The 24,268-nt window shown below is 42.3% G+C and overlaps 1 protein-coding gene across 1 annotated transcript in view; it reads right to left on the bottom strand.

Annotated features, from left to right (window-relative positions):
• LOC142301881 (beta-1,4-galactosyltransferase 1-like) overlaps nt 1-22,441 on the bottom strand; it is a 245,803-nt gene extending 223,362 nt beyond the window's left edge. The window contains exon 1 of the mRNA XM_075342954.1: nt 22,309-22,441. Coding sequence (XP_075199069.1) covers nt 22,309-22,441 — 133 coding nt within the window. The remainder of the gene's footprint in view (nt 1-22,308) is intronic.
• Between the last annotated feature and the right edge of the window lie 1,827 nt (nt 22,442-24,268).

The raw sequence follows: 24,268 nt of genomic DNA, 5'->3' as shown, positions 1-24,268 counted from the left end.
GACTATCCCGATTTGAGAGCTTAGTCCCAGTGTCCTGGCCGTAAGGGTTTTGTACCAACTTACTCTCACCTCTCCTCGCTGGCTCCATAGCTCTTCCTCCTCAGGGGTGGGGGCGGCATCTCTTTGCACATAAATTAAATAAACAATTCTCTTCTGTGGTCTCCCTAAAGCTGGTGTCACACTAAGCGACAGCGACAACGACGTCGCTGTTACGTCACCATTTTCGGTGACGTAACAGCGACCTTGTAAGTCGCTGTTATGATCGCTGCTTAGCTGTCAAACACAGCAGAAGCAGCGATCATAACGTCGCTGTGCTACATGTGCAGAGAGCAGGGAGCTGCGCTTAGCGCTGGCTCCTTGCTCTCCTAGGTACAGTACACATCGGGTTAATTAACCCGATGTGTGCTGCAGCTACATGTCACAGTGCAGAGAGCAAGGAGCCGCGCGCACTGCTTAGCGCTGGCTCCTTGCTCTCCTTGCTACAGTATACATTGGGTTAATTACCCGATGCATACTGCAGCCACATGTCACAGTGCAGGAGCCGGCACTGGCAGCAAGAGCGGAGGCTGGTAACCAGCGTAAACATCGGGTAACCAGGGAAAGGTCTTCCCTTGGTTACCCGATGTTTACGCTGGTTACAGCTTACTGCAGCTGCCAGTGCCGGCTCCTGATCGCTTCATTTCGTCGCTCTCTCGCTGTCACACACAGCGATGTGTGTGTCACAGCGGGAGAGTGACGACCAAAAAATGAAGCTGGACATTCAGCAACGACCGGCGACCTCACAGCAGGGGCCAGGTCGTTGCTGGATGTCACACACAACGACAGCGACGGGACGTCGCTGCAACGTCACAGAAAATGGTGACGTAGCAGCGACGTCGTTGTCGTCGTCGTTATGTGTGACACCAGCTTAAGACTCATACTCATGAACTCCATGTTGACAGACAGCAGCTCTATCTATGAGCCTCAGCTCACATTGAGGGAGATGGTAGATTTGCTATAGTTGACCTGTAGTTCAGGCAGGGAAGCTAGAAGCAAATTATATTGGTACATACAGATACAGTTGTAAATAGCAGTGTTTTTATATGTCCCTGTATTCTAGAGATGAAGAAATAATCAGATTGTTTTGTTCGTATAAAATTACTAAAAAATAATAAAAAAATTGCAAAAATGTGAATTTCTAATAGTAAAAATGTAATTCTCTCTTATTTATGAGTGTCATTGAGACTTGAATCCACAACCTCTACAGTTGTTAACAGGAGCTAAAAGACTGAGGCACATACTTTGCTTATGTCACTTGGAGATTTTGTAATCTTGATGCTGCATTGCAGCCTCTGATTACACAGGCAAATTATACTAGTACATAGATATACACTGGAGATCAAAATTAGAGAACAATGTATGATCACTTGCTTTTTTCAGAAATAATGTAATCTACATTAATCAACATTTGAAGTTTTTTTTTTGTAAGGGGTACACCATGCCACTAGAACAGTGTTTTACAAAAGATCCAAAGTTTATCAACATAAAACCTTTATTTTGCCCAAAACATGATGATTATAATTAAAGAACAACAATGACTGTAGCATAGAGATAGATTATAACTACATTTTCTGAAGGTAATGTAGCGCCCCTGAACCACTCAGGGCAATGCAGGAAACTGCATCCTTAAGGGAATGCAGGGCCTAACCCCAGGGACCTGGAACACCAGTGCCAGCAACACCTAGACACACCAAAATCCTACCAAATCCTAGTTATCACTCCACACCAGGGGGCACTGCCTAGTCAGACAAGGGGAAGGGCCATCTAGAAGGCGGAGGCTGACCAGAGAACTAGACAGCCTGGTGGGAGGGGACAGCAGTTAGTCTACAGACAGTCTGAGTAGGAAATAAAAGTAGAAAGATGTGCCTGAGAGCTGGGTCGTGTAACGGTGGCCTGGGGGCACAGGAGAGTGGTTGCCAGGGTGGGTACACCCGAGTGCCGCTGGAACCAGAGCACAGACGGGGCACAGGACCCTAGGTAAGGCAACAGTTTCAGATGGCCTGGCAAATACCTGCACAGTGAGGAGACCCTCACGGACCTCACTGACACTCAAATCTGGGGGCATCAGCAGTAAAGCAAGGATCAGGGTTCGGGACACAGACCAGCCCTAAACTTCATTGTTTCAATATTTTCTGTTTCAAGGAACTGCTTTTCCCCTTTTGCTGTGTGACAGGGGACACTGTCCTGCATAAAAATTGCTGGCTGATTGAGTGATGAATGCAAGCAAGGAACCACGTGTTGTTGAAGAATGTTCTGATACACACTTTCCTTCACTATGCCATGTAGCTGTATGAGAGGTCTAACGTCTGCTGCAGAATACACTCCCTAATCCATGACACTTCGTTCACCACCTTTCACTGACTTCTTAACACACTTTGGGTTCAGTCTTTCCCTAGTTTGTCGACAAACATAATGTTTCCCATCAGACGCAAATAAATTAAATTGCTTTCACTGTGGAAACACTTCTCTGTCCACACAACAAGCTCCTCACCAAAGGTGAGTCTAGCCTTTTGATTATTTCTGCTAATGAGAGGTTTGGTCACTGCAGAGCGGACTTTCAGTCCAAAATACTCTTAAACATTGTGACATTATATGAGGAGACAGATCCTTACCCTGTTCAGTGCTGAACTGGAGAGCAATTCCAGCTGCAGTGTTGAAACAATCATGGAGATTCTCCATGTTATCCTGTCCTCACTTGCATTTGTCTTTTGAGGGTGACCAGCCTTCTTGAGGACTTGAAAGAGTTTGTGATGTTGTAAAGATGCAATATTCTCAAAACCACAGACTTGGAGAGACCAACTTCTGTTGCTATGGCTGATAGGGCCACTCCTTTGACTTTCATCTGCACCACCTGCTGCCAGAGGGTTTTAGTCACTTTGAAACAGCACACCAGTTTTGCAAAGTCAGTGGAAACTGGAAAGTTATGCTGTCAGATAGGTCCCTATACACACCTCAGTGATTCTGGTACGTATGTTGCAGCTTTTATACGTACCAGAATGACGGACATATGCAGACCCATTAAAATCAATGGGTCTGCACATACATCAGTGATTTCTCACTGACATGTTCCTCACGGAGACAAGTCCGTTTTTTTCTGGCATCAATGATGTCCCACAGACCACACAATAGTGTGGCCCAGGAAACACATACCAGAAAAATCATGTACGTTTTTAAATAAAAAGCTTTTTAAACTCACCTGTGTCGAGCAATGCTGTTTTCAGCCACTGCTGTCTTTGCTTCTAGGTCAGCTAATTATGCTCATACATATGAACTTCACCACCGACCCAGAAGTAGCTGCAGAGGGGAGACAGCGGCGGCCGGGCACAGCATTGCGGGAGACTTCAGCACCATGGACAGCAGCATGGACAAGGGAGTATAAGTGCCTGATCTTCGTGTATTTTCACAGATAGCACACTGAGATCACATGTGTGCCAAAATCACGGCACACGGAGGTACATATGCACCTTTTTTACACTGACTTGTGAAAGAGGACTTACATAGGGTTAGTCAGATATTAAGGAAATTAGCACCAGGTACCAGATAAACACCAATAATTTGCAGGTATCTGAAAGTGTTCTCTAATTTTGATCAATGTTCTTTTTTATTTATCTCATTTACATTTTTATTATGTGATTTACACAAAATTTATGAACTAAGCTTAAAATACTGCTAGTTTACTCCTGTTAGCATATAATTACATAGGACTACATAGTGACTTTAACATTTAGGAAATTGTGTGTTGTTCTCTAATTTTAATCTCCAGTGTATTGTACAGAGTAGTCTATTTCTAGGTCCCTGTATTCTGGAGGGAGAAGAAAAGAGATTAAAAATTAAAAAATGTTATTTTTTTTGTGCACTTTAAAATAAAAATTAACATTATAAATCAGTAAATATTATGAACATATTTGTGTCCCTGTAATCATAACAATCCACACAACACATCAGATTATTCATAGTAATAGAGTAAAAAATGGCATGATTAATTATTTTTCTTCATTAAACCCATAAATATTGTAATAAAAATGTAACACTGAGGCCTTGTTAACATGTAGCGTAAATGCTGCGTTTTTTATCTGCAAGTGTCCGCATCACATAAAGCAATCTTCTCTGATTATTACATGTTTTCTGCTTTTCATTATGCATTTTCCCTCTTATTTCATGCGTTTTTGTGCAGATGGGAATCCACATTTTTAATGATTTCATAATACTACAGAAAAGCTTTGATTCTGCACTTAAGTATGGTGTTTTTCTTTAAGACAGAGATCTCCCATTTAGGGAAGGGGCCCGCCTCTGCTCCTAAAACCAATAAATCATCCAATAAAGTTCCCAAAACTTCGACGTGTGACAAGATCACACAATTTTTCCTGTTACAACCAGGCAGCCGGTGGAAAAGTAAAGAAAATCCAGGGGTTGTAGATGAGGAAGAGGCAAATCTTCCAGGAAACCCTCCCCGTCCAGCAGGACTCAAAAGAAGAACAAACCATAGGAATCTTCAATTTGTCTGACTACACACTCACTGAAGGGGACATCTCTCTCTTAAAGAGGAGTCTCTCCTTATTTCCTAATACCCCTACCAATCTTTTTGGTCTTTTTATGGACCTTAATGAATGGATTAGAAAGCTTACTATACAGAGACATTTTCTCCTAATGGAGAACAAATTTGGGAAAGGGGAACTATCGAAAATAACTTTGGAGGGGGTGCACAATGAGACCCCATATTCTTCTACAGATTTGATGAACCCAAACCAGTACATGTTTCTGTTCACCACAAGTCCAACTTCTATTCTATACATCATATGGGTAGTTGTGGCGCCCCCGAAGCCTCAGTCACCACAGGGTACTGCATCAGTCTTAAGGTGCAGTCCTGATCCAGGTAAGAAGAGGTTAACCACTGGTGTTCAGGGCTTACACACATCCTGAGCTCATAACTTACACAATCCCCAGCCCATGAGTCAGCTAGTTATACAACACAGAAAGCTAGACAGCCTGGGGAATTCCCGATTGCTGGGTCAACCACCAATGTGTCATCCCAAGGGTGGGGGTGCCTGGGGAAGTGAGCAACCACAAACAGTTTCTAGTCAGATCAGTGTGGGACAAAAAAGCAACAACAGGTCCCTGGGGGGGGGTGCGACCCAGCTCCCCTCAGGGAGACCGTCCGGGATGCGTGCTTCAGAGCTATCTTAGGAAGCGAGAAAGTGTCAGAACATCATGGTACTTGTAGTACCACGGCTGCTGTAGAGAGTGCTTAAGAGCTTCTGTAGCTATAACCGGGCAGAATGGAAGAGATTGGGAGAACAGAGAGAAACAGGAGACGACTGGGTGGATCTGGTGAGACAGAGGAGAACATGGTAGCTGAGGTCGAGCCTAACCATTCCCACAGTGCCAGCACAGTCGGAGTGCAGAGCCCTCGGTTACGGAAACCTTCATGGACTCTAACAAATCTACAGGGGATGGGGATTCCAAGTCCCATCATCCACTACCCATTTTCCCGGACCACAGTGACATATATAGGATCCGGGGTCAGGGGCACAGCTGGACCCCACATCAGACCATCGTCACCTGTATATAGGATGTGACAATTAACACCGATGGGGGGTCCCCAAATTGCTTCAGGCCACAGGGAACCGTGTGTCAGCGCAGAGGAGGAAGGTCTCACACGCTCCACAACAACGATGGTGACCACTGATTCTTCCGGGATTTGCTGGGGCCCAGCACGGTGGTGACCGGTACCCTGAGTGCAGCATCATAAAAACTGTGAGTAAAAGACCAGGACCCGCAACAGTTACCTCAGTCCCTTATTACCGGCGCTGGTACCACGCGCTTTGGCGTCAATGGACCTTCTCAACCATAGCCACCGTTTCCCCCTGGGATTACCTCCACCTGTGGGGAGCTGGACTATCTGGGCTGCGTGAACATCAGCCCCGTGGGAGAGCCACATCTTGCAGCGGCGGCCGAGTCGCTGGCCTGTGCACATGGGTGGCACTGCAAAGCAAACCCCCATCCCCCATGACCGGGACAGCCTGCACCCTTCTTTAATGACACCGACGGAGCCACGGAGCCAGGTCAGGCTAGTCACAGCAACCACAAAATACTACTGGCCCGGTGACGGGTGAGCCCTGACGCCCCGGGGTGCGGCATAGGCACCTTGAAACCTTCCAGCATCTAATCCTTAAAGAATTAAGGCAGGTCACACATTCGTACAAAAAGGGCAATTTATCCCCTGAAGAAAGATGTGCCATAAAGCCCCTCCAAAATAATTCTAGCATCATTATCAGGAGTGCGGACAAAGGGGGTATAGTCATCATGAACAAGGATTGGTACATTCAGGAAGGACTTAACCAACTGAGTGATACCGACTAATACCAGACATTAGACGTGGATCCATCTGTCACCTATTTCCTGTCACCGACGGGGCCATGGAGCCAGGCCAGGCCAGTTACAGCAACCTCAAAATACCACTGTCCCAGTGATGGGAGAGCCCTGACGCCCTGGGGTGCTGCATAGGCACCTTGAAACCTTCCAGCATCTAATCCTTAAAGAATTAAGGCAGGTCACACATTTGTACAAAAAGGGCAATTTATCCCCTGAAGAAAGATGTGCCATCAAGCCCCTCCAAAATAATTCTAGCATCATTATCAGGAGTGCGGACAAAGGGGGGTATAGTCATCATGAACGAGGATTAGTACATTCAGGAAGGACTTAACCTACTGAGTGATACCGACTACTACCAGACGTTAGACGTGGATCCATCTGTCACCTATTTCCTGTCATTTGAAGATCTTAATAAGACAGCATTAGGTCATAATCTGCTCAATAAGAAAGAAAAAAAGATTTATGGACATTAAGGACGGCATTGCACGTTGCGACATCGCACGTGCGATGTCGGTGGGGTCAAATCGAAAGTGACACACATCCGGCGTCACTTTCGACATCGTACTGTGTAAATGCTAGATGATACGATGAACGAGCACAAAAACGTCGTTATCGTTTCATCGTTGCATTCACCGACATTTCCATAATGCCAGTGCCACCACAGGTACGATGTTGTTCCTCGTTCCTGCGGCAGCACACATCGCTGTGTGTGAAGCCGCAGGAGCGAGGAACATCTCCTTACCTGCCGCCGGCGGCTATGCGGAAGGACGGAGGTGGGCGGGATGTTTACATCCTGCTCATCTCCGCCCCTCCGCCGCTATTGGCCGCCTGCCGTGTGACGTCGCTATGACGCCGCACGACCCGCCCCCTTAGGAAGGGGCGATAATGCTCGCTACTGCAGCTATCACACGATATCGTACCTGTGACGGGGGCGGGGACTATTGCGTGCGACATTGCAGCATCGGCTTGCGATGTCGCAACGTGCAAAGCCCAACTAAGACTTTTTCCACTCCCTATTTTTACTTTTTACCTAAAATTTCATAAAAATATCACCCACCCACCCGGTCGTCCTATTATTTCTGGTGTTAATTCCATCACGACTAAATTATTCCACTATATTGATTTATTTTTACAAAATATGTTTCCTTTCTAGATTCCTATTTATGTGATTCTTCACATCTAATAGAGCTTCTCCAAAGTACCCCATTGGATAGTGAGTGTATATGTTTTACACTTGATGTAAAATCACTTTGTTTTAATATTCCTCACCATTTGGGAAACCAAGCAGTGGAACATTACTTCACCTCTTCACCTGTATTTCCAAACAACAGAGGTCATTCATATTGGATAGCATATCATTCATACTAAATCATAACAATTTCACTTTCCATGGTGTGGCTTATCGACAGGTGAAGGGCTGTGCAATGGGGATGTGATTCACACTCAGCTACGCTAACCTATTCATGGGTATGTTTGAGTTTGTCTTCATTGCGTAGTCCTCCCTGTCGATTGGTCGCATCGTTCTTTACCGTCGGTTTATAAATGACCTGTTTTTGTCTGGAGAAGTAGTAAGAGAAAAGGAAATGTTTCTTGAAGAGCTCAATCACAATCCCTGGGGGCTTCATTTCACATCCACTATCTCCAGTAGCGACATACAATTCCTGGATCTTCTCATCTCTAAGGATCCTGAAGGAGGCATTGTTACATCCACTTTCTTTAAGAAGGTGGAAGTCAACAGTTATCTGGGGTTTCATAGTAGCCATCTCCCCAGGTGGATTCAAAATGTACCATATGGACAATACTGGAGGGTTCGCAAGAACTGCACCAGAGATCATGATTTTCTACTAGAATATAGAATCTTAAAAAAATGGTTTCTAGATAAGGGGTACCCAAAAAAAACTACTCAATGTCACCTTCAATAAAGCCAAATCTATCAGTCAAAAAGATTGTATTCATAGAATTTAGGCCAACAAATGTATGAAACTGTCTGACACCAGCTGTACCCCTAATAGGTTTAAGTGCGGTTTGGTAAACACATTTAGTAATTCTTAACAAAATATTAAATCACTGGTTCTCAAATATTGGTTTCTTCCAAAAAATGGCCCTTTATTAGGTCAAAAATTACCCCCTGATACTCGAATTATCTTTAGGAAAAAACGCAATCTTAAAAATCTAGTTTCTCCTAGTTTATGACAAAATGGAATTGGACACAATGAGAATAATGATGATTCTCCCACTGTTCAGAAACCCACAGGAGTCTTTAAATGTGGGAGTAAGAAATGGCTTTGATGTGGATCCATACAACATGGAGCTAACACCTTTATCTCCAACACTACAGGCATTACGTACAAAATCAATCACACATTGAATTGTAATTCATCCTACATGATCTATTTTTTGGAGTGCAGGCGTGGGCTCCAATATGTTGGCCGCACCATCCAGCCGATACACTGTAGGATGAACAAACATTGTCATAACATCCGACATGGTATTATGACCCACAGTTTATCCAAACATTTCTTCTTAGAGCACCAAAAAAATCCGGATTAATTATGATTAATCCTTTTGGAACAAATTCCGGATGATGACAGGGACAGATACAAAAAACTCATTAGGAGGGAATATTTTTGGATTTTCAAACTTGGGACTTTGACTCCTGAGGGTGCAAATATATGTGTGGAGAATATCAGTTATTGACATTGGAATTCATTTGTTTCTTTTTAATATATATTTTAATACGTTCTTGAAATATAAAATTATATATATTTACAGTGTATATATACTGTATATATACTGTATATACACACACATATGCACAGTACATACAGTATATATATATATATATATATATATATATATATATATATATATATATATATATTATTTTTTTGCTTTTATCATATTTTTTCACATATTTTGTAAATATATATATTTTTTATCTTTTGGCTACAATTATTTGTAGTCACCTATTGATTTATGTATTTTAAACATTAATTGTATATGGTTAATACAACCAGGACGTTTGTTCCTCCCTCTCCCTGTAACTTGTCTAATTGGATAAGTGCCCAATCAGCTTAGTATATAGCATTGCACTGGTTTTTTTTTTATCAGCACCTGAGGAAGGGGACTTGTCTGTATAATGGTCCCAGAAACGCGTAGTTTCTTGTTATCAATTTTTGTATTATTAATAAATCCCACTTATTTTTTTCTACACATCTGCTTCCGCAACGCCTCCATCTAGCCATATTTTATCTTTATTGTAATCCTCTGCCCCTCTGCACATTGTAGCAGGGGGGCTGTGAGTGCAGCAGCAGATTAATTGGATTGTTTCCTACCAGACCTGCATCACATGCTGGTTGTAATGCCTGCCTGGATCCACAGACTCAGACTGGCTGTAATGGACAGGCTAGAGGACAGCCGCTCACAAAGCAGGACCCAAGAACCTGAAACCCCTTAACCCCTATACAGGGATTTGGAATTACACAGGGCCCTGAAGATCACTACCAGTGGTAGGCTGCAGTCCGATGAGAGTAGTAGCCAGGCAGGGTCAAACCGGGAAATGCAAAACAGGGACAGAATCAGCCAGACAAGTACATAATCAGAAAACAAAGCAAAGGTCAAATCCGGATTGTGCAGCGAGGTATATAAACAGCAAGCAGGAGGGTAGTCAGGAAACAAGCAGAAGTCAGAACACCAGAATCACTAAACAGAACAGGGTGGGACAAGAACCAGGAATGCAGAACTATTTCTGACAGTGGTCAGCAGACAGGAGGGAAAATAAGAAGGGTGTTGTTGTCTTTCCATTGGTTGTAGCTGAATGATGGTAACTTCAGCTGGAAAACACGTCACCTACAGTGGGCCAGTGTTACTGCAGATCCCAAGGAAACCCAGCCCAGTGGATGAGCGGGGCCTGCACCCACCAGCGCTGCTGGCATCGACTCCTTTCCCATCACCAGCATTATCCACGGCAGGAACACGATGTCGCCTGATGATTGAAGCAGAAGTCACTGGAGCGGACTCCGGTGGGGACGTAACACTTGTGGAGTGTGTGAATCCCCATTCATGCTGGGTGATCGCCACTAGTACACCTCCTCTGTTCTATAGCAGTGTGTGAGCTCTCCCTGCACCCGGACAGCCGCTGTGTGTGAACCTTCCAGCTCCCCTGGTGGTGATTATGCCCGGATGTCTTGTTCCCTGATGGCAGCTGCATCTGGAGTGCAGTGTGTAACCCCCTTTGTATCCAGGTGGCTGCATCTGGTACATCTTGGCTGCTGACAAACATGCTGGACATCTCCACTACGTGGTGATAGCTGTATCCAGCTAGCAGGCTGACAATCTCACACGATCACTGGATTAGTTGAGCTGCAACACATTATCCTTGTATTTATTTCACAGCAGATTCACACAGGAGCGTTTCTCTCCCTCTTCTTTTTATTCAATTTTTCCTTTTTATCCTTTTTTTTTATTCTTCATCCTCCGAGAAAAACAGATTCCACTCTGATCAGACTCTGATCAAACTGTAATCATAGTGTGATTAGAATAATGGGACTGTTTTTCTTGGTTGGAGAAGATATGGTCTTGTGAGTGTGACCCTATCCTTATCTTTATTTGCACAAAATTTATCAAAGTATTGGCATATCTTTAAAAATAACATTTCTGTCTAGAACTGTTTATTCAATTTTTACTACACTCCCTAATGGAATGAGAATTGTAAGTATTTTGCAAATTTTTAAAAAGTCACAATTCTCACTATATTACGCGGGTAACAAATGATTTATTTCTATGCATGTAAATAGTACCGCATACAGTGCTGGCCAAAAGTATTGGCACCCCTGAAATTCTGTCAGATAATACTCCGTTTTTTCTTGAAAATGATTGCAATAACAAATTCTTTGGTATTATTATCTTCATTTAATTTGTCTACAATGAAAAAAATTAAAAAAATTGTCATAAAGTCAAATTGTATATAATTCCACACCAAACATAAAAAAGGGAGTGGACAAAAGTATTGGCACTGTTTGAAAAATCATGTGCTGCTTCTCTAATTTGTGTAATTAACAGCACCTGCTGTAACTTACCTGTGGCACCTAACAGGTGTTGGCAATAACTAAATCACACTTGCAGCCAGTTGAATTGATTAAAGTTGACTCAACCTCTGTCCTGTGTCCTTGTGTGTACCACATTGAGCATAGAGAAAAGAAAGAAGACCAAAGAACTGTCTGAGGACATGAGAATCCAAATTGTGAGGAAGCATGAGCAATCTCAAGGCTACAAGTCCATTTCCAAAGACCTGAAAGTTCCTGTGTCTACGGTGCGCAGTGTCATCAAGAAGTTTAAAGCCCATAGCACTCTGGCTAACCTCCCTAGATGTGGAAGGAAAAGAAAAATTGACGAGAGATTTCAACGCAAGATTGTGCGGATGGTGAATAAAGAACCTCAACTAACATCCAAACAAGTTCAAGCTGCCCTGCAGTCCGAGGGTACAACAGTGTCAACACATACTATCCGTCGGCGTCTGAATGAAAAGGGACTGTATGGTAAGATACCCAGGAAGACCCCACTTCTTACCCTGAGACATAAAAAAGCCAGGCTGGAGTTTGCCAAAACTTACCTGAGAAAGCCTAAAGCGTTTTGGAAGAATGTTCTCTGGTCAGATGAGACAAAAGTAGAGCTTTTTGGGAAGAGCCATCAACATAGAGTTTACAGGAAAATTAAAGATGCATTCAAAGAAAAGAACACGGTCCCTACAGTCAAACATGGCGGAGGTTCCCTGATATTTTGGGGTTGCTTTGCTGCCTCTGGCACTGGACTGCTTGACCGTGTGCATGGCATTATGAAGTCTGAAGACAATCAACAAATTTTGCAGCTTAATGTAGGGCCCAGTGTGAGAAAGCTGGGTCTCCCAAAGAGGTCATGGCTCTTCCAGCAGGACAATGACCCAAAACACACTTTAAAAAGCACTAGAAAATGGTTTGAGAGAAAGCACTGGAGAGTACTAAAGGGGCCAGCAATAAGTCCATACCTGAATCCCATAGAACACCTGTGGAGAGATCTCAAAATGGCAGTTTGGAGAAGGCACCCTTGAAATCTCAGGGAGCTGGAGCAGTTTGCCAAAGAAGAATGATCTAAAATTCCAGGAGAGCATTGTACGAAACTCATTGATGGTTACCGGAAGCGGTTGTTCGCAGTTATTTTGGCTAAAGGTTGTGCAACCAAGTATTAGGCTAAGGGTGCCAATACTTTTGTCTGGCCCATTTTTGGAGTTTTGTGTGAAATGATCAATGATTTGATTTTTGTTTCATTCTCTTTTGTGTTTTTTTCATTGCAAGCAAAATAAATGAAGTTAATAATACCAAAGAATGTGTGATTGCAATCATTTTCAAGAAGAAACTGAGTATTATCTGACAGAAGTGCAGGGGTGCCAATACTTTTGGCCAGCACTGTAAGTCTTTATTACTGCACTGATGCCCCTGATGATGCTACAACTTTAGTGGCAATATGCATGGGGTCTCCACTCTCTCCTTCTCTCTTTATTTTTCTTTTTTCTCAAGTCATCATCTGGAATATTTACCAGCTTTTATGACTATTATGTCTACTTCTTTTACTCTTTTTCTGGACTTTGCAAACATTGTTATTTGGACTATTCTTTATGATTATTACGGATGAGAGAACCTGAATGGTAAAGTTCGGAATCCTATACGTGTCAGGGTCTTAGGGGTACTTTGCACGTTGCGACATCGCTACTGCGATCTCGTCGGGGTCAAATCAAAAGTGACGCACATCCGGCGCCGGTAACGACGTCACAACGTGTAAAGCCTAGAAGCACCGATAAACGATCGCAAAAGTGTTGTAAATCGGTGATCTGTGTAGTGTCGGTCATTTCCATAATTTCGCTGCAGCGACAGGTATGATGTTGTTCCTCGTTCCTGCGGCAGCACACATTGCTGTGTATGAAGCCGCAGGAGCGAGGAACATCTCCTACCTGCGTCCCACCTGCAATGAGGAAGGAAAGAGGTGGGCAGGATGTTTACGTCCCGCTCATCTCCGCCCCTCCGCTTCTATTGGCCGCCTGCCGTGTGACGTCGCTGTGACGCCACACGACACGCCCCCTTAGGAAGGAGGCGGGTGGTCTGCCAGAGCGACGTTGCAGGGCAGGTAAGTGCGTGTGAAGCTGCCATAGCGATAATGCTCGCTACGGCAGCTATCACAAGATATCGCATCTGCGACATGGGCGGGGACTATCGCGCTCGGCAATGCTACAATTGGCAAGCGATGTCGCAGCGTGCAAAGTACCCCTTAGACTCGAACACGGACTTTAAAAAAAGGTTGCGTCCAAGTTTGGTGTCCAGATACTGTTTGTATGTTAAGGTTTGTTGAGAGGCTGCAGCGTACCAACCTTGTATTTATCTCTCTTCCCACTTCCTTTATACCATTTTTCCTTTAACCCTTATTTTATTTTAATATTCTATATAATATATTTTGTTTTTCATCCCTATATATCTTATGTGACTTATATTGTTCAAATTTCTTTGATGTGTATTGTTACTCCTCCCCCCTTTTAAAAATTAATAAAACAAATTTGAAAGCCAATCAGCAATCTTTATTGAATGCGGAAATTGCCTGTATGCTCCTGTGAACAATAAAAATTAAAAAAATAATGTAGGCTCCCTCCTATTTTTGATAACCAGCGCAGGTAAAACAGACAACTGTGGACTTCAACCCTCAGCTGTCAGCTTTACCTTGACTGGTTATCAAAAATAGAGGGAACCCCAATGCCATTTTTTTTTTAAATTAGTTTACATAATTTAAAAAAAATTTCATGGTGTCCCCCTATTTTTGCTAACCAGCCAAGGTAAAGCCAAGGTAAAGCAGATAGCTGGGGGCCAGTATTATCAGGCTGTGGAGGCCCATGATTATTTGGTCCTTCCTAGCCTAAAAATAGGGGCCCACAACCGCCCCAGAAGTGCACATCCATTAGATTCCAATTCTCGTGCTTTACCCAACTCATCCCGAGTGTCCTGATGCGGTGGCAGTTGGGGTAATACTTTTGGGGTTGATGTCAGCTGAGAATTGACAGTTTACAAAAATCGCAGGACTTAGTAATAGATAGGCATCTATCAGACACTCCCATTACTAACTCAGCAAGCATAGTTAAAAACACATCCGCATCTGTGACGGCTCTTAATAGGAAACCACTATAAGCAATGACAAAAAAATACATAGATGACCAGCCAATATTGTAGCTATAATATTAATAGATATTACATTTGTATAGCATGTCCAAAATACATAGTCATTAAAGATGAGTGGACCCATAGAAGTTTGGGTTGGTTGGGTTCGGACGGACTTTAGTTAAAAGTTCGGTCTGGTACCCGGACTTGACCCGAACCTTATCCCTGAATCTGAATTAGATATAAATGAATGGAGAACCAAACTTGTGTGCTGTAAAATGACTGGAAAATGGGGGGCTGCAAAAGATTGCCCTGCAAACAAATGTGGATAGGGAATGAATTAAAAAATAAAATAAAATGGCTTTTTAGTCCAGTTATCTCATTTATGTTTTTTTTTACAATGTTTTTAAATGTACCGTATTTTACGCTTTATAAAACGCACTTTTGTCTCCCAAATTTTGTGGGAAAGTAGGGGGTGCCTCTTATAATCCGAATATACTACAGAGTCCAGGGGAGGTGGGGGCAGCTCTGGAGTGGTGCTGGGGGCTGGTGAAAGCTGCAGGAGGCAGCGGGAGATTTTTTGCTCCCGCTCATATAATATGCACTGCCGCTGTCCAACATTGTGCTGCTGAAACTGCACCACGGTGATGGGCTGGGGCAGCGGCGCATATTATATCGGCCTGCGCCCCCCTTTGATGGCACATGCCCCCCTTGTGTTAGATATGGCCTCCATGCTGCTGCCCATAGTAAAATAAAAAACTCTTTACTTACCTCCTCCAGTGCTGATCTCCCGGTCTCTCTGCTGCCGCTGTGATCAGGCAAGCAGAGATGATATCACTCTGCTGTGCCGATCACATGACCGGCACCGAGAACCAGAAAGTGCAGGAGCTCAGCAGCACGGAGGGAGACACGAGGGAGGACAGCACTGGAGAAGGTAAGGAAAGAGTTTATTTTACTATGGGCAGCAGCATGGGTGCGATATCTAACACAGTGGGAGGTGTGCCATCCATAGGGTGCCATATCTAACACAGGGGGAGATGTGCCATCCATAGGAGGGCATATCTAACACAGGGGGAGTTCTGCCATCCATATGGGGCCATATCTAACACAGGGGGAGGTGTGCCATCCATAGGGGGCCATATCTAACACAGGGGGAGGTGTGCCAACTATAAGGGGCCATATCAAACACAGGGGGACGTGTGCCATCCAGAGGGGGCCATATCAAACACTGGGGGACATGTGCCAGCACAAGGGGGCTATATTTAATATAAGGGGGCCATATTCAGATTAAGGGGGGCTAATTTTAGGATGGGGGGCTATGAGGGACATATACCCTATATGATTTGTTAGATGGACACTGGCATTATAAGACGGACCCCATTTAACATTAAAAAAAAAAATTCTCTTTTCCTTCACCAAATTTGGGGGTGCGTCTTATAATCAACAAAAAACCATAGTCAGCTCACCCCTCTTCACTCTCAGACTCCAACCGATGCAGGGAACGCCCAGGCCCGGGCGGAATGGCAACTTGAAGAAAGGCAAATATCCAGCATCAAGGAGGGTAGTAGATTAAAACTTGCTTTTATTAGACAAGTAAAAACAAAATGTAGTCCAGTAAGCACAGAGGCACAAGTTTTAGGCGTGTAAACCAACGCGTTTCGACCAGAGCGTCTTATTCATGGCATGTGAATTACCCCAAAACTGACACCATATAAAAGGAGGCACACATTATACGTCATTGGCAAGGCAGAGTGCTTAATTAAAATTGAAACAGGTGCAAGTCCCAGTGCAATATAGACATATGGGACTGGAGTAAAAACATATGTGTGGAAAACCGCAGTTTGAAGTACAAAATTTACATAGACATATAATTGAAAAAGTAAAACACAGATCAGAATTATAGTTTACAGAGGATTAAATTTGGGAACAGAGAAATGAATATGCATGTATGCATATGTATGCTTCATTTCTCTTTGTTTATTCGGCTGGCTTTAATTGTCGTGCCCCCCCTAAACTACAGACTATCAAAATTAATACAATTCCTCGTGACTTTACTCCACTCTTATGGATCTTCCAACTAATAGGAGAAACAGATTTAATGCCATTTTTAATGTCCAGACCTCTCAGGCGTTACCTGAACCTGTTGAGGGCAATGCACATGCACAAGTTAATGAAGACATTGCACAACTATACAGATCACTAGAAAAATTCAAAATCAAAGAAACCAAGTTATGGTGGGATTCCACTTCACTTCAGTCTTATGTGGATAAAAATATGATACCACGGGGTCTAAGACTTTTAAAAAATCCCACCTTCTCTACACACTCAGAGGATTTCATGTCCAATTGGAACTCCATTCTATCGAACTGTTCTATAAAATTGATGGAACTTATTATCAAATATGAGGCATCAGAATTGGATAATACTAAAAGTCGCATACTAGAAACCGAAAAATCTTTGGAGTCTTTTAACAACCATAAAGACTTCATCAGCATGCAAACTAATTTAAACAAACGGTTGAATGACTTGGAAAATATAATTGCTGATAGAAAAAAGAAGAAATTTGAACGAGACTTCCAGGACTATAAACTCAACAAAGTTTACACATGGCGTCTCTCTTCCAATTTTACTCGCGGTAATTTCAAACATTATAATAAATCACCTCATACCAATCGCACCAGGAGGGTTAGCTTTGGAGACATTAGTACTACATCTATCTCCACCAATTATTCTGTGGATGATTCTTCTGACTCCTCAGCTGAGATTGATACTAACCGCAGAACATTCAACTCCAGCAATAGTTCCAAAAAAACATCAAAAAACTTCAACGTAGAGGAGGCAGAAAGCATAGGAGGAAACAGATATCCGGATCGCAGAAAGAAAAAGAAGAGATATTGATATATCCAGTATGGAATCTATCTGCACAAATCCTCAATTGTGACCAATTATCTGTTCTATCCAAAGGCTTGAAATTCTGTCCTACCAAGAAATTTGACATTTTTTCCACACTCCTTGATATTAACAAATTTGCAAGGAATCTAACACTCAAATTTCATTTTGACTTGGAATCCAACCATGATATCAGCTTCAATCAGGATATGGACACTAGAGAAAACAATATAATACCCAGTTTTCATGAACTTGTTCATCTTACAGATTTGAGAAAATTACAGTCGGAATCCAGGACATTAGATCAACTACCAGACGTATCTTTCAAGACGTCCAACCCATATTTTTATCCTTTGCAATCTCGTCCCCCAATATTGGACGTTTTTCAGGAAAAGATTGAGCATGATCTAATACATTTGGATCACGCTCATAAAATAACGATTCATAATATGACATCTGCTGAAAAAACAGCACTAGAATCTCTGAGAGACAATAAAGATCTTGTCTTCAGAGAAGCTGACAAGGGGGGGGGATTGTTGTCTTGGATTTACCACTATACATCCAATTGAATAATGAAATTCTGCAAGACACCAATACTTACATTCACCTCAAAGGAGATCCAACTCTCTTATTTAAAAATAAAATTGACAGGTTGTTGGAAGATGGGCTCACAAGGGGAATTTTTCCACAAAAAATATTTGATTATTTAAAGGTGGACTTCCCAGTGATCCCTATCTACCATGCTTTACCCAAAATCCATAAGGGGGTTTCCCCCCCCCCTTTAGGCCCATAATTTCGGGCATAGGATCACTGGGAGAAAGATTGGGATCCTGGGTTGATCACTTTCTACAACCCCTTGTCAAAGATCTCCCCGGGTTCCTGAGGGACACTAAAGCCCTTCTATACAATCTGCATTCCCACACTTGGCAGCCTGAATATATTTGGGTCACCTGTGACATAGTGAGTTTGTATCCGTCTATTCCCCACCATGTAGCCTTGGAGTGCCTGGAGTCTTTTCTTTCCAAACACAGTTCGTATCCACTTAACATTCAAGATTATATTGTGACAGCGGTTAATTTTCTTTTAACACATAATTATTTTTCTTTTAACAAGGAATTCTATTTACAGCGTTGTGGAGTTAGTATGGGGGGAAAATTTTCCCCATCTTTAGCTAACATTGTCGTGGCTGTTTTTGAAGAGGTTTATATTTTTGATTTACTCAATAATCCATTTTTTGACCATATTGTTTTTTACACTAGATACATAGACGACCTACTGTTAATTTGGAAGGGGGACTCGCAGGCTATTCCTAATTTCATTGAGTATATCAACAACAATCCTTTTAATTTAAAATTCACATACCATACCAACTCTGAAAAAATTAACTATCTTGATGTCACTTTGGTGGGGAATCAGAACCATATAGATGCTATACCTTATAGCAAGGATACAGATTGTAACTCACTATTATTGGCCAGTTCCTGCCATCCGGCCCACACAATTAAAAACATTCCTGTGGGGGAATTAATCAGGACTAAAAGGAATTGTTCCCCTTCTGATCTCTTTCCACAGGAATGTACCAAAACTGTCAATAAACTCAGGAATCGGGGTTATCCTCAATGGAGCTTGGAAAGAGCTTGTAAAATTGTAAACAACATTGATAGAAATTGACATTCATAGAAAAAATATCTCCAACAAAATTACTTTCAGCACAGTCTATTCTCCACAATATCATGACATTGTGAAAATTATTAAAAAACATCTTCCAGTACTTCACCAGGATAAAAATCTCTTTAATATACTAGAACAATATGATATTAAATTTCTCGCCAAACGTGCCATGAGTCTTGCTAATATTTTATCTCCTAGCATGATCACTGACACTAGGATAAATAATAAGAACTGGCTTTCCTGCAAGGGATTTTTTCGTTGTGGCCACAATTATTGCACAGCTTGCAAATACGCAAAAATCAGCAAAACTATTACTTCTACTCATACAAATTCTACATATAATATTGAAAATTATATCAATTGCAATACATCCTTTGTGGTCTATTTAATTGAATGTACTTTATGTAAGATTCAATATACCGGATGCACCGGGAGTCCCCTCAAAATAAGGATCAGGCGGCACTTGTCTGATACTTTGAATGTCAATGCCTCCAATATCTCAGCTGTCTCACGACACTTTGTGAATACCCACAATAGATGTTTGGACTCATTTACATTCATGGGTATCGAAAAAGTGATCAAGCCAGTAAGAGGAGGAGATCACAGAAGAAAACTCCTGAATAGAGAATCCTTCTGGATCTTCAGGCTTGGTACCAGGATACCGCATGGTCTGAACATCCGGCAGGATTTAATTCTGCAATACTCCTAAGTAATTCATTATAAATAATCTAGACTATTAATTTCAATAAAAGTATTTATCCATGTATTTTTGTATTTTTCGCAATGTCATGATATCATTCAAATCACTTATATAGCAACAAAATATATATAAAAAATACATCTCACTACTATATGAGATAAAAAATCTCCTAATATACAAAAATTATGTACAATGGAGAGCCATTTGCTATATATACCAGGAGCTCTGCATATACCTATAGGTTCCACTCGTGGATAATTAGAAATTTTCACTGTCCTGCGAGTGATCCTCCCGCTGCATCAATAATTTTGAACGGGGTACAAACTTGCTAAAAAACAATTGAGATAATTAATTTTTATCTATATAAAATCTCATGTAGGACATTTAAACTTGTATTAAATTTGTATTGAATGCCATTCATGGCTTGTAATCTATCATAAGAAATCATCTCATGTTAAAACCACTACTTATGATATACTACGAGTATGTTACCTATGATATTTGCATGGCTCTTGTCGGATGCCCCAACTGACAGTATATATAGCATCATGACTGTCTCATTTACATTTATTTTAATCGACCAAGGTATTGACTGAACCACCAGAACATTTATATCAATGATGGAATCAAGCAACACTCTCGGATCTGGTGCCACAATACCGCACAGTCTGAATGTTTGGCCGGTTCCATCAGAGTAAATACATCAATGACGGAATCCAGCAGGATTTTCGGATTTGTTGCTACAATATCGCACAGTCTGAATATCCAGCGGGTTCCATTTCTATAACATGTTGAAATAATAATAATAAATTCCTTTTCTTTGCCTTTTTAATGCTTCACTACAATTTTTTAAATGAAGCATACATATGCATACATGCATATTCATTTCTCTGTTCCCAAATTTAATCCTCTGTAAACTATAATTCTGATCTGTGTTTTACTTTTTCAATTATATGTCTATGTAAATTTTGTACTTCAAACTGCGGTTTTCCACACATATGTTTTTACTCCAGTCCCATATGTCTATATTGCACTGGGACTTGCACCTGTTTCAATTTTAATTAAGCACTCAGCCTTGCCAATGACGTATAATGTGTGCCTCCTTTTATATGGTGTCAGTTTTGGGGTAATTCACATGCCATGAATAAGACGCTCTGGTCGAAACGCGTTGGTTTACACGCCTAAAACTTGTGCCTCTGTGCTTACTGGACTACATTTTGTTTTTACTTGTCTAATAAAAGCAAGTTTTAATCTACTACCCTCCTTGATGCTGGATATTTGCCTTTCTTCAAGTTGCGTCTTATAATCAGGTGCATCTTATAAAGCGAAACATACGGTATGTCATTTGGCTTTTGGGTCAATAAATATTTAAATTAGTAGGTAATCTTTATGCTGTGCATACAACCTTGTCTCTTTAAAAAGTTGCTAAATACTTACACTTTATAAAAATAAAATTATTATTATATAAGAGGTAGAATAAACATTGAAGAAATAGCTCTATACAAAAGTGTTATATTTAAAGATACACCAAATTTAGCAAACATAGTGCAACACTTTATTTGCCTTGGAACAAATACAGGCAACACTGCTTTCAGAAAACTTACTTTATAGAGAACTTGTCAGGTGCAATATGCACTCAGAGCCACGAGCAGTTCTGGGTGTATACTGCTAATCCCTGCCTAATAGTCCCTGTATAAACTAGCATAGATAAAGAGATCTTTAGAAAAGGTATTTCTAAAGATATTTTATCATCTGCTAATGAGCACAGGGACTAGTCCCAAGGGCGTAATATCCTCCGACTAGCTGCCCTCTTAGCATGTTAGTACGTCCACAGGGACGTTCACAGTCATGCGCAGTATACCTTTCTGAAGCCAAGACACATACACCTGGCTTCATACTGTGCATGATCAGAAGTGCCCGGAATTCAGAAGTGCGGTCACAGTGAACGCAGGTACGTGCGTCATCGCTGGTGATGCTGTATTGAATAACATGTGTGGGCGCACTAACAGCATAAGAGGGTGGACTAGTCGGTGATATAACGCCCTTGGGACTAGTCCCCTCGCTTATTAGCATAAGATAAAAGATCTTTAGAAATACTTTTTCTAAAGATCCCTCTATTTATGCTAGTCTATACAGGGACGGTTAGGCCGGGATTAGCAATATCCCCCAGAACTGCTCGTAGTTCTGGGTGCATATTGCACCTGACAGGTTCCCTTTAATGATTCCTTAAGATGTATGAAATATCATTTTTTCAGAAATGCGCAGGATTTCCTGAAACTGAAAAGCAATAAAAAGCAATACATTTACACTACCATATTTTAACACCACGTTACAAAGAAATATAATCTACCAGTCCCAAGCATTTCAGATTCCATCATTTGTATGGTCATTAAAATAATTAACAAGACGTATTTGACAACATATATTGAAATTATACATGGTAGAATAGAAATCCAAAAGACTTACTGTGCCTTGAATAAGCTGTAATGTCCACATTTGCCAGATATTTGTCCAAAAAAAGGATTTTTAAGCTACAAATAAAAACAACAGATATACACAATGTTGCCAGGAAAGGTTTACGGTAATTCATTCTGGGCATCTTTACATTCAGCTAAAAATCTCCAAACAGTGAATATCTTATTTTCTGTCGCTGTTGGCATACCTGCAGGTTTTATACCTGGAAACACACCCAGTTTAGCAAATCCTCCCACATGTAGTGAAAAATGAGAATCATTAACCATTTAAATTACACCCAGTTAAACATTCATTTTATTGATAAAACACAATACAGTTATGGGTTTGGCTTCTCCATTCAACAGAGTGTCACGAGGAAGAGAAGAGCTGCTCTCACTCAAAGAGTTGTTTGCAGAACCTATTGTCCTTTTCTCTGCTAGACATAAACACCAGTTTAAAGGATACCGGTCACCAGAAAACATAGTATTTATGTGCAGCCATAGTGCTAATCTGTAGTTCACACAGTTCAAAACATATGCTGCTTTGTAACCTGATAAGTGTGAACATGAACACAGAGACATCGGATTGCACTTGCACCAGTGTTAAACAATGGGGTATTGTCCATCTACGATTCTTTTCTCATGCCATAACTGTGGCTTATTAGTGCACCCACTATTTAATTCATTATTTATTTTTATTTTTCATAACTCATTATTTATTGATGTTCTTTTTCTTAATTATTATTTTTATACGCACATTTGCATACTTTTCCTCTTTCAGGTCCATATGTCTGGCATTCATTTCCTCTTTGGTCAGTCTCTATTTCCATACACTATCGATTTATTATAGTTGTATTGGTTTACATTCCTTCTTCCATGAGGCCCTTATACTGTATATATGTCACGCTCCCCGGGTCCTCACCCCCGCTCCCCGGCTCACCTGCCACGCTCCCCGCTCTCCAGCCTCCGGTGCCCGTCCTTCCCAGGCCCCCTGGTGCCCGATTCCGGCGCCCGACGGCTTCCCAGGATCTGGCCGGCTCCCCTGCGTCCTCCTCTCAGCCTCCTTCCCTGGCTTCTGGCACCCGGGCGGCGCGCATGCGCATTAGGGCGCGCGCGCGGTCACTGACCCTTTCTTAAAGGGCCAGCATCCATTAACAGGAAATGAGGTTGAACAGGTACAGGGTATAAAGGGGGTTAGTGTCCAAGGGGGCGGGGCCTGATCTTCGTGTTTTCCAAGCTAGGAGTCAGGTCTCCTTGTGTCGTCTTGCCATACTCACGTATCTCTCTTCTAGAGCTGATCCTGCCTCGCCAGCCGGGCCTGCTGAATCCCGAACCCCGCACGCTGTCCGTCTGCCATCTGACAGTCCGTACCATCTCGGATCCCTGCAGTGACCCGTCATCTCGCTCCAAAAGGTTCCGGACCCCGCCTGACATCATCTCGGCTTCCGAACCTGAGCTACGTCACCCGGACCACCATCCGTGACTCCGTGGTCCCAGGGACTTCTTCGGTACCTTCACTTGCACGGACTGTTCTACTGCCCATACTGCTGCAGCTACCGGACTCCTTACCACCATCTTAGAGTTCGGCCCAGTGGATCCACCTCCTGGGTCTGCCCGACCGCCTGGCCCTGACAGTAAGATCAGGCCATGGATCCCGCTGCAGCACTAGCGGCCTTGCAAGAGGAACTCCAACGCCAGCGTGAAGTCCAGACCCGCATGCTGAACTTTATGACCTCCGTGGACACCCGCCTGTACACGTTACAAGCGGCAGTTACGCCTTCAACGTTCCGGGCCTCCACTAGTCAATCCACGGCTCCCGCACTCGTGGCAGCCTCTTCGACTGCTTCCCAACTCCGTTTGGCTTCACCACCTCGTTATGCCGGAGATCCCAAGACCTGCAGGGGCTTCATAAACCAATGTTCCCTTCATTTCACGCAGCTACCACACTTGTTTGCCTCCGACCAAGCCAAGGT

The sequence above is a fragment of the Anomaloglossus baeobatrachus genome, chromosome 1, assembly GCF_048569485.1.
Source record: "Anomaloglossus baeobatrachus isolate aAnoBae1 chromosome 1, aAnoBae1.hap1, whole genome shotgun sequence".
Taxonomy (NCBI): domain Eukaryota; kingdom Metazoa; phylum Chordata; class Amphibia; order Anura; family Aromobatidae; genus Anomaloglossus; species Anomaloglossus baeobatrachus.
Note: the sequence above shows the minus strand (reverse complement) of the source record. Positions and strands in the feature narration are given on the sequence as shown.